General features: G+C 47.6%; 1 protein-coding gene across 1 annotated transcript; it reads right to left on the bottom strand.

Moving 5' to 3' along the window:
* Window positions 1-5729: 5729 nt before the first annotated feature.
* LOC136511063 (putative germin-like protein 2-1) lies at window positions 5730-14019 on the bottom strand. The gene is given in 5 exon segments (XM_066505291.1): window positions 5730-5841; window positions 6511-6775; window positions 6778-6937; window positions 10257-10264; window positions 13788-14019. Coding segments are annotated over 5 exon segments (777 nt in total).
* Between the last annotated feature and the right edge of the window lie 804 nt (window positions 14020-14823).

Raw genomic sequence — 14823 nt, 5'->3', positions numbered from 1 at the left:
CAAGGCATGAAAGCACGCTTCAAATGGAGAGGATCTGACTCACTATAGGGTGTCAGGCGGTCCGATGATGGTGACCTACCACTCGAAGACGTTGCTGTTGTCGAGCAGCCCAGCCGAGAACCCATCCACCGGGTGCTTCACGAGATCTGCGCCAATCACCATACAGCAAACCAACCCCAAGTCAATCAGACAAACAATCCCCAAGGAGGAAAAAAATCGAGCGGAAACCGATGAACGGGAACTCCGGCGGGCCGCACCTCTGAGCTGCTTCTGCAGCAGGAGGCTCGCCTGGCTGGTGGTGGCCGCCATGACAGGGATCGGTGGATGGGCTAGGGTTTTGCGTCCCTCGGAATGATTCACGCTCTCGGGACACGGTGATGCGAATTGATGGGCACCGCGGGCACCTTATTTATAGACGTGAGGTTGCCTCTCGAATTGTCGCGATGCCGATGGGAGCAAATCACCGGGGGAGCACGAGTTCGCCGGAGCAAATCACCGCAGCACTGGGCGCATCGTGCGACAGAGCGTCGGGGTCAGGGCAAGGAAGATGAAGGGGAAATGAAAGGCTCAGAAAGGAAGAGGTGCGATTTCCGATTTTTCAACAGTACCGAAAAAGTGGGCCCTCCTAATCAGAGACAGAAGCGGCGGTGGCAAGGAGACACACACAATGCCAATCCAATGCATAGAAAATTTATGTGCCAAGATAAGCTAAAACACACGTGTGTCCTTTAGCATTCCTGTTATTATATTATTGCTAACGTTAACTTATATTATAAATGTCATGGTTATCATAAGATAAATTATATATTTTAGATTTTATAGAAAAGGTGAAACATAAATAGGTACATATTATTTCTGTCGTTGTTGTTCATAAGCTTTTGATAGTTTTTTTATCTCATTGCAACACACAAACATGCTCAGTAGTCATTCTATTTAGCTGATGCCATCCTAGTCCATCTCGGTTACGACTTAGACGGTCTCCAACGAGTTACCCATAAGGGCATCCAAACGCAAAATGGGTCTTCGACAGTACTGTATCGGTCTTCAATAGAGTACCATTTTTTGTGCGAGGGGAGACACAACTTAAATCTGAGTATCCTCTCTTTTGAAGACCCATTTACAGAAAGAGTTCTATTTTGGATATTGTTGTTGGAGATGATAAAAATGGGTATTGAAATTTTTGCCTGTAGCGCTACCTAAACATAAAATGGATCTTGTATTTAGGTTTCCATTGTTGCATATGGTCTTACGAGACCCAGCAGAGCAGTCAGCAGACCCAACCAGATCACGGAACAGCATGTCGACACGTTGTCCACCAAGCAAGCCATGTCCACGCTGGACACTGCACCAAACTTTGCACTAGGCACATGCACGTCCATACACCGTGAAACAACACTCCAATCGCCCGACGCGCACGACGACGCGATCCTGGCCAGTCCCGTCTCTGCGTATCCGCGCCCTTCATCCGTCACGGCGTCGCAACGCCTACATTGGCGCAAAGTGTGTCCTCTCAGCTCGCCTATGACTGTGTCGTCCTCTTGGCTCAAGCGGCTCATCCACTCTCTGGCGTTTGGGCTGTTCGCCGGCCACTAGCCAGTGACCCCATATGTTCCACTATAACATCATTTTTTGTACTTGCTAGTACTATTCAATCAGAATCCTTCATACGACACCTACATTCTTTTAGAGCAACTATAGCAGGGCCCCTACTCAAGCCCCCATAGCTAAATATGGGAGTTCAGGGCAAAAAAACGTGGTCCAGCAGGGCCCTTACTAGGGCCCCAAAATTTACGTGGGCACCTAAATTCTTTCTCCAGACCCCATCCCGTTGGGTCTAGGCCAAGCCCCCAAATCCTCTAGCAGCAACGGCGTCTTCCTTCGCCGTGGCGGATGCGAGCTCCCGCAGCGATGGCGGCTTCCCTTGGCGTGGTGGACGCGAGCTCCGACAGCGACGGTGGCTTCCCTCGGTGTGGCGGACGCGAGCTCTGGCAGTGACCGTGGCTTCCCTCGGCCCTCTGCTGACCGCCACATGGGCGCGGCTCCGGCCCTCTGCCGCACACGAGCAGCCCCAGCCCTCCGCCGCATGGGCGCAAGCCCCTGCTCCAGTTGAATCCATCTCTTGGCCCTGTACAGAGGGAGAAGAAAGAGATAATGACGAGCGGGTCCCACTTGTCATCCTCTACGGGAATAAATATTAGGGGCCAAATATAGGTGCTCCTGTTGGAGTAGAAGCAGAAAACTAAGCCAACAAAAGTAGGAGGCAGCACCTAAATCAGATTTGGGGGCCCTGATTTGGGTGCCACTGCTGGAGTTGCTATTAGGCATGTACAACGGGACTCTTGACCCGTCTCCGTGATAACATATTTGCAAAACGAACCCTGCCAATGCATAGAAACGGAGCCATCGTCGTCTCACGAGACAACGAGAAGAGCCCGTGGCCCAAGGCAGAGTCGCCAGCTCCAACGTACACCATTGTATGGTTGCCTCACCGACTCCATGGTGTCGCGGATCCCGTGCACGCGGGGTTTTAGTTTGGGCGTGCGCTGGAAAGATTTCTCGTGCCAAATTGTTGAGCGCCTCGTCCGCATCTAGGAAGAGCAAGGGTGCCTCATCGGCGTCGATGGCGGCACCCCAGACCCTTTCTCCTCCTAGCCACCGCGAGACTCTTACAGGCGATCCTCCGTCTATAGGTTAAGCATGCACACAATAAACTAATCAGTATGCACATCCAATAAATTCAAGCCCGTTACAACGCACGGATATATTTGTAGCAGTTACCACAAAAATAGGATGAAGCGATGCTGAAGGGAGGGTTGTCGGACTGCACCAACTCGACCGTTGCTCTCCTTCAATAATCCAAATCCCATGGATCCATCTAGGCGACCAGGCCTCGTCGCTCTCGCTCGTTTTTCATCACGCAGTGCGTCACCATCCAGCACGCGCGACCCACACATCTCCATCAAAGGCATCAACCTGCCCAGTAATCATATGGACTGGGTCGGTCCGTCACAACACTCGTTAGGATCCCGTCAGTTCGATCGGGGCCAGCGAATTGTTGAACGCCTTCAACAAGCGTTTATTTGTTGGTAGAAAATTAGAAATAAACTGGTGGGAGTGTTCTATTGTTGGATTGCTACAATCCGGCAAGTTAGATTCACTAATGCACAAATCTTATCACACTGCTAATTCAATCCCCCACTTCGTCATCGGTCTTCATCAGTGTTTACGAAAGTGGGTGGTAATGATACTTTATCATCACTGGTTCAGCGTACGATCCGATCATAATGAGCACTTTAACACCTGGTTATCCTTGACCAAAAACTGATTATTTATTTTTGCTAGGAACTATGGATATTATTATAGCTTTAATAGTCGACGTAACAGGCCTCTGAATTTTCTCAATAGCTATCAATTTGCTTCTGGATGGACTAGTTGGTTTATGCGCACACATCATAGGCTGGTTTACACTGGGTCATCTCAGCCATCCTAGATGCGTATGACCTATCTTTTGTTAACTCCAAACTTCTTAATTAGAAGTGTTTAGCATTTTCGCCCTAAAAACAAGAGGTTCTGAGTATTTCTCCAATGTTGTATAGGATTTCCCGATGCCTCGCTTGACCACCCCCCCCCCCCCCTCTCCTACCGTCCAGCCGACCTCTGTTGCCGGACCCCTCATTCTACGTTCTAAGGATGCAAGCTTGGAGGATCTCTCAAAGCCCACACCACCAAACCCTAATCTTGTAACCCATGTTGTTCCGATGTCGCTGTTGTCGTCCACCACCCCAACTGGCAAAAACCTCACAATCGAGTGTTTTGCTCACCATCCATCTGACCCCTCCCTCACCTATAACCCGAATCGAAGTGGAGGTAGACAAGATGCATGCGTACATCCTAGTGGTGACCTCTTTATTGCCTCCAATCATGCATGGACACGGGTCCTCAAGCACTGATATTCGTCGTTGTGGTGCACACACGTTGAATAAAGACTTCGGTTTGTTTTGGACGTCGCGACACAATGTCGTGCCCGGGCTACGACGCCCCAGGTTAGGTGAACCATTTATCCACCAGACTCTTGGTGCACTATGGCAAAAAAAAAAACTATGGAGCCTTAGCGAGCACTGGCAGCTCTGCATCTTCGGTAACCAACCAAACGCCGTTTGTCTAAACTACGACACTAGAGTTGCAGTAAGTTGTGATGAGGTTTAGGCCCCCATGAAGGTAGAGTTGCCAGGCAACTCTAGCTTTAGCTCCTCTATGCATTGTAAGGAGTCATTTTCCTTTTAAAATGAATTAGAAGCCGGTAAAGTCAATGTTATTTTTTATGTTGTTGGCTCAAGCTCCTCCATGCACTGTAGCAGACAATCAGAAATATTTAGAGCCATTGTATATAGTGCCTTAGTAGTGTGAACCAACCAAGCCTTGAATACAAAGGATACCAGAGCTTCAACTAAACACATAATCAAAATAGTGCTGCCATTAAAGAAATGGATAAAGGGAATATAATTATTTTAAGGGCAATACTAAGGTACAAACTTTACCTCTGTGGAGGTAATATTTCAAATCAATCTAAGCTATTGATTTTTCACATTTTATAAATTACTTAATAAATTAAAAAATCCAGGAAAACAAAATAAAATCTCGCCACATCTCACTAATGACGGGAGGGAAATCCAGGAAGACATGCATGCCGATTCCCCACGTACATTCTAGCTAGCCCCTTCCTTCCGTGGAGGCGTGTTTTAAATTTGAACATGCACAATTATTTATTCTAATAAAATAATAGATAAAGTAAGTGGATATTTGTTGTCTTCAAAATCAAGTTGAAATCCAAATGTAAATTTAAATTTGAACTATTCGACTCATATACACATATAATACGTGTGATGTTTCCTGCGAAATATCAATAGATTAATATAGTTTTTATCAGTATTAGAGCTTGCAGCATTTAAACAAAATGTCACTAAATTAATATATAACATAGAAACTTTTATCAAATGCTAAAGTTACAAACATATTTTTTATCAAATTCTAATGTTACAAATGAAATTATGTTACATGCACTAACACGCTATCCACTCACCTAACACGCATACACAGGCTAATAATATGCATGCATGTCCCGTATCCACTCACCTAAAATGCATACACACGCTAACACAAGCACGCACAAGTAAATCATATTGCACATAAAACTTTAATGTGTCGCGCTAAAATTTTTGCATACACACGGTAAAATCATGTCACGTATCCGCTCTCACCTAAAATGCATATACACGCTACCCAACAACTGAGTGTTTTGGAAATTCCTGGCACCTGATTTTTTTTCGTGCATTTACAGTGTCTTCTAGCTATATTTACATTGTATTATTACTATATTTACAATTATGTCTTATTACTATATTTACAATGATTTATGCACTCTAATTTATTGGACAGATTGATATGTAATTTAGGGATAAGATAATTTACATTTCTATGAATTGCAGATGTTACGAAAATATATACCAAATCTTTTAGAAACATTTACAAATTATTTTCTATGAATTACAGCAGATAAATATATATAAATCGCCGTGGGGGCCGGTCGAGGCCGGCGGCGCGTGGGCTGGTCTCACGGGTTACCCCTGGCGTTGCTCCTCGGCCGCCTTGGCTGCCGGCTGGGGCTGGGCACCGGCGAGGCGCAGCGCATCGGAGGAAGGCCTGGCGGTGAGCGGGCGGCTGTCCCAGTCCTACAACCTTTGTTTCCAGTTCCCGGCGGCGGCCTCCGTGGGCGCCACGGCGGTGGGCCATGGGTGGCCGCGCTTCTTCGCAGCGACGGCGGCGGGCCACGGGCAAGCCCATCTGGAATTGCGGCCAGAAAAAATACGTGCCGTTGGGCAAAGCGCGGACAGTAGAGAGACACAAATCGGACAGAAGGCTGACGGGTGTCAGATCCAAGGGATAGAAAATGCGTGTCGACTGACAGCAGAACAACTGAGTGCCGTATAGGATTTCTCCAAATTTAATGCAAATCAAAATATATCAAGTCCAAAGTTATAAAATAAAAAAAATTATCATATCTATCAGAACACGGATGTATCAATCATATCATATAAAAAGATTTTCTATACCTAAAACTTTCCTTATTTGTCCTATTTTATTATAAAATAAAATTTTAATAAATATACATTTCATCTATTACCTCCTAGTTCATCGCGACCGTCCGATCAAAATCAATGAACAGCTCATAGTCATTTGGGGTACCACGACATGATAAATGTACATGATAAATTATAGTTGCATTGTTCCACTACTTTTGAAAAAATAGAATTATTTATCCAATAAGACATGATGAATTAATACACAATAAAAATCAAACAATCAGAATTTGATGACAAATGACTGACACCCCGGCAATATGCAGCCAGAGTAGACTAGGATAAACAACAATAAATCAGCCAACCGTACTTTCAAACTTGACTTATCAGCCAAGCGAACATGGCATTTACTACTAGCAGTCAATAATTTTACGTCTTGGTGGCGAACTGCGCCTTAATCCTCTGCACGGTGGCGGCGTCGATCCTGAACGCCTTGGCGAGCACCTTGTCGGTGATGGCGGGGGTGGCGCCGAAGAGCGAGTCAGCGGCGCGGATGAGCCCGGGGTTCTGGCTGCTGAGCCCGGCAATGCCGACGGCGGGGCTAGCGCCGCAGTTGAACTCGAAGTGGACGAGGCCCTTGGGGAAGACGAAGACGTTGCCCTTCAAGAGGACCCTAGCGAAGAGCGTGCCGTCGGTTGGAGGAAGCCGACGTACATCTAGCCCTGGACGACGGTGAGCACCTTGGTGGCGCGTGGGTGCGTGTCCGGCGGGTTGAGGCCGCCCGGGGCGATGTCGAGGCGCGCCATGGAGACGCCCAGCGAGTTGAGCCCCGACAGCACGCGCACGTCCACGAGCGTCACCTTGCACTACCGGAGGCGGCTTCTTTGCCGAGTGCCTGAGGCACTCGGCAAAGGCCGATATACACTCTGCAAAGCCTTTGCCGAGTGTTACACTCGGCAAAGGGCGCTCGGTAAACAGTTTATCGATAAAGACCTCTTTGTCGAGTGCACTTTATCGGGCACTCGGCAAAGGCTTTGCCGAGTGCCAATCCGACACTCGGCAAAGAAAAGTGGCCGTGACGGCAGCTTTGCCGAGTGTCAAGGTCAAGCACTCGGCAAAGGTACCCGATTTGCCGAGCGCCATTGACTTAGACACTCGGCAAAGGTGGCCACTTTGCCGAGTGTCGCCGACAGGACACTCGACAAAGTGGCGACCTTTGCTGAGTGCCTCGACCGTGGCACTCGGCAAATCTTTGATGTTTGCCGAGTGCAATGACCATTGCACTTGGCAAAGCATGTTCCCAGGTAGTTCCCAGATGGTCACTTTGCCGAGTGTCATGGCCATTGCACTCAGCAAAGTGACTGAAAACAACATTTTTTATTTGTTTTTTACATCCTATCCAAACAAACAGAAAATATATATAACAAACATCACCAACATCACATATATATCATCAACATCACATATATATCACCAACACCACATATATATCACAAACGTCACATATATATCACAAACGTCACATGTCTCACAAATAAGTTCACAAGCAATCCAAGTGCTCCATCATCGTCAACCATAATTGCAAATAGAAGTATCATTAACAACCACAAGTATCATCACTGATTTGGTGAAGGATTCGCTGAAGCACGAGGATCGTTCGATGCCGCTGATTGATTCTGCACAAAGGAGAAGAGATTACATGTGTGAGACAAGATAAATATATACCATACATGAATAAAACTTTCATACTCCACTAGGTTTGACCGTAAGCATGAACATACAAACTAAAACATTTATACTCACAGGAGTAGAATAGTGAGGAGGTGGAGCGAATAGCGAAGGTGGCGGAGCTACACCCGTAGCGGCTCCAAGACTTTGCATGTACTGAAGAATCTCCGCCATCCTCCGCTGCTTGGCCTCCACCCTCTCCATCTTCGCCTGCATCTGCTCCCGTATCCTCCTCTCTTGTTCCAACTGGGCCTACAATATATTCACCCCAATGTTATAATAATGCAAAGGAAAGGTATGAAAAAAACCAATGAACGACGAATAAACCAGGAATAACCTCAAGTGCCTCTACCCGGTGATGTGAAGTGTTCTGCCGAGGTCGTATGGCCGGGCTCTTGCTCGTGCTGCTTGCTCAAATCTGGGAGAGACTAGGAGTAGCGGCCGAGTCGATTGCGTCGTCGCCAATCCAATACCGCCCATGCTTCTTGCCTCCTCCCACCCTCATGACGACTTCTCCATCAAGGTCCTCGGTGCTCAGATCGTACTCTGACCCATGGACCTCCCTTGTCATCGATGTGTACTCACTGAGGCGGTTGTGGACGGTCGCATTGCTGTATGCCTCAGGCCCGTCCTCCGGGTTGTAGTCGACGTCGGACGTCGCCTTGCCCTTGTGAAAGGTCCTTGTTGGTTTTGGTAATTGAGTGACAACCTAGGTGGACTAATTGTGTTTATGTGAGATACACAGGTGATTAGTCCACAGGTACATATGTGTGAGCAACATATGCCATGAAGGTGAAAATGGCTTGGAGATGTTGCAAAGCTCACACATGTGATGATGAAGGAGCTTAAATGCACATGAGACATGACATTGAGTCATGTGATCAAGGTGGAGAAGATCAAGACAAGACTTGGCTTGATGGACCGGTTGCAAGCGTGAAGGGCAAGTCAAAGGCTTTGGAGTGATGTACCGCGTGGCGGTGAAGCTTGAGCAAGACTTGGCGCCGATGGACGATGGCAACGGTGAAGAGCAAGTAAAGTCAAGATCGATGAACCAATATGATCACGTGATGATATGAAGTGGATCATATCATTATTGATCGTGTTGGTGCATGTGTTGCATCGACATTGGAGGAGATGGAATGGAATGCGTAAGGCAAAGGTATAACCTAGGGCATTTCATTTCATCGGTCATAGGTGTGTAGAGAAGTTTATGACCGGGTTTAGGATAGATGGCCGTACTATCAAGAGGGGCAAACTTGTTTGCATATCGGTCATCTAGTGCCACTCGAGTGATCTAACTTTGCATTGTCGCTAGGATCGAGTGGCGTGGCAAGTTGAGTGGCTAACATCCTTTGGGAAATGATTGTGAAAATGCTAACACACATACACATGGTGGTGTACACTTGATGGTGTTGGCATATTTACAAAGGAGGTGGTGTTTGCAGGGGTGAGATGGGATTCGGCGCTTTCGAGAAAATGGAATGCCTATTTTCTATTATGCCGGATGCAAACTCTTGGTGGTTAGCACATTGGACCAAGGGTGAAGAAGATAGAGGAGAAAGGAATTCGGTCTCACTGTTTAACAGTGACCGGACGCTGAGTCCGAAATGACCGGACGCTGAGGTGGTGCGTTCGGTCAGGCTGTCGGTCGGCACAGTGCTTAGGGTTAAGCACCGGACGCTGGGCTGTGTCCGGTCGAGTTGACCGGACGCGTCCGGTCATGCTCGGGAGCTTACTGGAAACGACCGGACGCTGAGGGTCCAGCGTCCGGTCAGTTGAAGTGCTGCGTCCGGTCGGCAGATGACCGTTGGGATCGGAAGATGACCGTTGAACGCAGGGGACACGTGGCGAGTATCGCGTGACCGGACGCTGAGGTCCAGCGTCCGGTCGATCGGACCGGAGCGTCCGGTCGGCCCGAGTTTTGCCCAGTGAAGGGGTAACGGCTCTATTTGCCCATGGGGTTATAAATAGAGGCCATGGCCGGCCTTGGGCCGGCAGCTGAGCACACTAGAGCCTTGGTGGCTTGTGTAGTAGTGCTTAGGAGCCCTCCATCTCACACATACATGATAGTGTTCATCCGATAGTGTGAGAGAGCGATTCTAGTGCGATTGCATCGTGAGGTTGCATCGAGTGGCACTAGGTGATCGTGTTGCAAGCCGGTGGTGCTTGTTACTCTTGGAGGTTGCCACCTCCTAGACGGCTTGGTGGTGGTCTCCGTCGAAGCCCGCAAGAAGATTGTGCGGAGCTCCGGAGAAGAGCTTGTGAGGGGTACTTGTGCTCGCCCCGCGGGAGTCGCGAAGAGCAACATTAGTAAAGCGTGTCATTGAGCTACCCTCACTCAAGGGGTAGGTTCTTGCGGCACCTGACGTGCGGGCTTGGCGGGTGATGCCAATTAGCCGCCGAACCACCAAGTGAGCGGTCGACACAACAGGGACTAGCGTGTTGGCAAACACGTGAACCTCGGGAGAAAAATCACCGTGTCAACCTTGTTCTTCCCGTTGGTTTGCATCTCCGTTACACAAGCTTGCGTTTACTTTTATATAGATTAAGCTTGTGTTGTTGCTTTTGTAATTAGTTAGCTTGTGTAGCTTGCTAATTACCTTCATGCTTGTGTAGCATAGAAGTAGCTCCCTTGCGTGGCTAATTTGGTTTGTGTAACCTTGTTAGTCACATTACTTAGTTTGTGTAGCTAAGTCTTTGCGCTCTCTAATTAGGCATTGGTTGCCTTGTTATTGAGCATTGCTAGTGAGCTTAGTTAGCTTTGTGCTTTTGCTTATTAGCATGTGTAGGAGCTCCCTTGTAGCTTAAAGTACTAGTGGCATAGGTTTGTGTGACCTTGCTTCTAGAATTGGTTAGGAGAGCTCTAACTAGCCCGGCACCTTTGTTGCATAATTGTTATCTTTACAAGGTGCTAGTGAACATATATAGTGGGGGTATAGTCTTGGCTAGACCGATAGTTTTAATTCCGCATTTGTATCGGTTAGCCGACGCGATTAATTTTAGAAAAGACTATTCACCCCCCCTCTAGTCCGCCATCTCGACCCTTCACCTTGTGGGCCATAGCAAATGCCTTGAAGATGGAGCAAGGCTAGCCACCATGTGACGCCGACTGCGAGAAAAAATGCAAGATGATTAGAAATCATGCAGAATTGAGCGTTAGAATAAATAAATGAATTTGCGTACCCATGTTTCTACGTATCCGCTAAGGCTGCGGCTGCCTTGATGGTGTGCTACACCTGGCATCATCAAACGCAGCTCCCGGCACAAGTTGTGCGTCTCCTCCCACTCGCGTGAGCACCACCTGTCCACCATCTGTTCCCAGCACTGAGGATGCGCGGCGCACCAATAAGGAATCATCTACAGGCCATCAAGTACATGACATATCAGAAGATGAAATTAAGCCTACTTAATCTCAAAAGGAATCAGTACTAATGTTCTGTATTTACCTGCAGGTACTCGTCCCGGGTCAGCATCATGGATCTTGCGTCCCTTTTGGTGACCTTCGTTCCAAGGACGGTCCCGTGGTAAGTTACGACGGCCTAGATACGCGCCTCGTAATGCATGTCCACGACGAGTTTTTTGCAGCATTTGGTAGCCACCACATCCGCCCTGGCCTCATGTCCGTCCTGGCATCTAAAGAAATCCTGCATACAAACACAATGTATCCATTCATTATTTCAAGAATGTATTGAGCAATGTAGTGCGAGGAAGACTTACCCACAGTTCTTGCTTCACTCGCTCTGCCTTGTTGTTGAATACCCTACGGGCCCGATCTGCAGCATCGGGGGCGGCGGCATAGTGGTCAAACAAGTAGGCCGGCCCTGTCACTCCGTCGTACTCAACTAAGCCAGGGAAGTGCTCCTTACACAGAAGACCGAGGATGCCATTGACTTGGCGTGTGTGACCACCTCCACTCGCCACAATCGTCCGGTTCCTGCCCAAGTGATTAAGAAAACTTATTAGTTTCTATTTTGATTTTCAACATATCATATAAAGTAGTGATAACATCTAAAGTTACTTACTTTTCTCCCTCGGGTCGAATCAACAGGAGTCTCTCACGAGGTATCGGTTGCTGAGGGAGGCTCGCGGGACCTCACAAGTAGACGCTCGACGAACTAAAGGAAGCGAAACCCCCCGCTGTCTCCTCGTCCTCGTCGTCCTCATGCGCGTCCTCCTGCGCCTCCTCGTCGTCCTCCTGCGCGTCCTCCTGCGTCTCCTCGGCGTCCTCCTAAGGCACCTGCTCCTCCTCCTCCTCACGTGATAGGGCGACAGGCGACGACTCCCTCCTGCGGCTGCTCCTCCTCCTACTCTCCCCTGGTGCAGCGGTCCTTGTCCTTCGGTACAAGGACATTAGCTTCCTCATCCCACCGCCACCATCTTTGTTCAATCACATGCAATTAAAAAGAGTAAACCAATAAGCACAGATAAACAAGAAGTACTTAGAAATAGATGTAAAATAAACAAAACGTAATTACAAAATAACATAGTATTACATGTATTAGAAATAATCTTCATGATCGGGATTAGCTGAATCATAAGTCTCATCATCACTATCAATCATGTCGAAATAATCAACACTATCCGAATGAGCAATGTTGTCATTGTCATTGTCTAAATGTAATCGCTCAAGCATTTGTAAGTCCTTCACATTTTGCACCTCATCTCCAGCGTCCTCTTCAATAACCGTTTCATTGTCTACTTCTATTCCGATCATTTCGGTTATGTCTATCTCAAACCTCCCTTCTAGTCCCTCTTCTTGAAAGAACTCTCCGTCATATGTTCCACCGAGTATAGTCTGCCGTAAATCCAATCTTCCAAAGATGTTCCCCCATGACCTTCTTCGTTTGTCTTTTCCTGTTTGCACATTTGCTACAGGGACAACAAATTTTACTCGCTCCTTTAACAGCCACGCCAAATGCCCGTTCTAAGAAAGCATCGGTCTTGTCGATTCATTCACTGGTGACCTGACCCTGACTTGCGCGGCCCGTGTACATCCACTCACGGTCCTCCATCCTCTAACATATATAGCGACGAGTAATACAAACATCAATTGCATCTACACGACGTTCCTACTATCTAATAGGTGAGGATAGATCATAATCCCATGTGAGGATGTGTATGTGGGGTTAGTTTCTATGCTCTACTCCTATCCGAGACAGAATTTTGACAGCACCTCCCTGCTGTTCTCCAAATCGATTTCGTGAAGAGGCCGACTTCGATTTGCAAGCATCGTACATGACAACTTGTGCGAAACCTCCTCAATTTTTTATCACAGCCTCCACATATGATATCTTGACATCTTGACAAGTTTCATGATTTTTGGACTTCATTTGCTTTTTATAGAATTTAAAAACAACTCAACCGCAAGTTCGTGGTCATGTTTCGTGAACAAAATATTCAAAATTGGTGGTCTGTTTCCGGATACGGCCTCACATTATACTAAATAACATGAATGTCATTTTTCCATTCATTTTTTTTCATTATTCGAATGACTAGCAGTTAAATTTGAATTATCCAAGAAAATTCAATTAAATGAAATAAATTAAAGAAATATAGAAAAAGTCCGAGAAATGTGCCACATTGGAACATGGAGTACCAAGTATTGTTTAAGGACTGTAGAAAAAGTTTGGAGGTCAAAAGTGGAAAAAAAATATGGTTTGCCGAGTGTCAAAAAATGACACTCAGCAAAGGAGCCTCTTTGTCGAGTGCCAGGAGAAGACACTCGGCAAAGGATTAACGGCGACTGCCGGCCGTTAACGGCGGCGGCCCTTTGCCAAGTGTTATTGTTTGACACTCGGCAAACCTGGTCTTTGCCGAGTGTTCGGCACTCGGCAAACCACCTTTTTGCCGAGTGCCATTTGTTTGCCGAGTGCTTTCTCTTTAGCACTCGGCAAATAACCTCTTTACCGAGTACTCGATAAAAAAACACTCGGCAAAGTCTGGGACACTCGGCAAAGAAGCCGTCTCCGGTAGTGTTGTAGCCGAACGCATTGGAGGTGTCGCCGGCGTTCTGCAGGCCCGAGAAGGCGAAGTCGGACGCGGATACCTGCGCTGGGTCCTTGCACACCAGCCCGTTCACGAACACGGAGGAGGCGGTGTCGGCGACGTAGAAGTCCTGGAGAGGGCTCGGGTCGTACGCGAGAGCTAGAGGAGACACCGCCATTGCTGTGACGACAAGGAGAGCGAGGAGGAGCTTGCAAGACCTTCTTGGCATGGCTGCAGCTGCCTAGGAGTACAAATTAACTGAACTTGTTGGCTTGAGAATGTGTGTCGTCAGACGAGCGAAAGAAGAGAAGGATGCAGGTCGTGTAACAATCGATTGACGTGCGAGCTCCTTGAGGTAAAAGGTACTTGTGATTATTGAGTACCTAGAACGGCGCTTAGCTTGGATGGATGAGGAGAAGCGGCATGGATGAACATGAATATATAGCCGGTGTCCTAGGTTGGCGACTTGGCGCTGCATGGTGCTGCACAGCGCGTGTTTGACTGCGTGGGGTGCAGTGCATGCGACCGGTAGACAAAAGTACAGTGCACTAGTTTGTTTTTGGCCAGTTTTGGCTGATTCAATAGTGTTTTGTGAGAGAGAATAAGCTGAGACAAGCCGAGCTGAACACGCTGCGGGTCTGTCCTGACTCCTGTGAGGCGACTCTCGTGTCCCGCGCGCCACCAACCAATCAGCTATAGAGCGATTGGATAACAGTTCCGCCAACGGACGGGATCTTTGATGTGACACACCGACCAATCATAGCCCTGATCGTTTGCTCATGACTGAAAGTACTATTAATTAATTTATTGTGAAAGAAAAATAATATTTGTTAGCTGAAAAGTACAGATTATAACGTGTGACGCAAAGCCTTGAGCGACCAGGCGTAAGTACGACGATCCAGATGGATTTTCGATTATGGTCGAGGTGGTGCAGGCCGGCCGACAGCTAGCATCGTTCCGTCCAGTTCGTAGCCGCCTTCACTCGTCAGGGTCTCGGGGACGATGAAAACGGAACAAATGGGCGTGTATAATG

Source organism: Miscanthus floridulus, chromosome 16 (genome assembly GCF_019320115.1).
Source record: "Miscanthus floridulus cultivar M001 chromosome 16, ASM1932011v1, whole genome shotgun sequence".
Classification (NCBI taxonomy): Eukaryota; Viridiplantae; Streptophyta; class Magnoliopsida; order Poales; family Poaceae; genus Miscanthus; species Miscanthus floridulus.
Note: the sequence above shows the minus strand (reverse complement) of the source record. Positions and strands in the feature narration are given on the sequence as shown.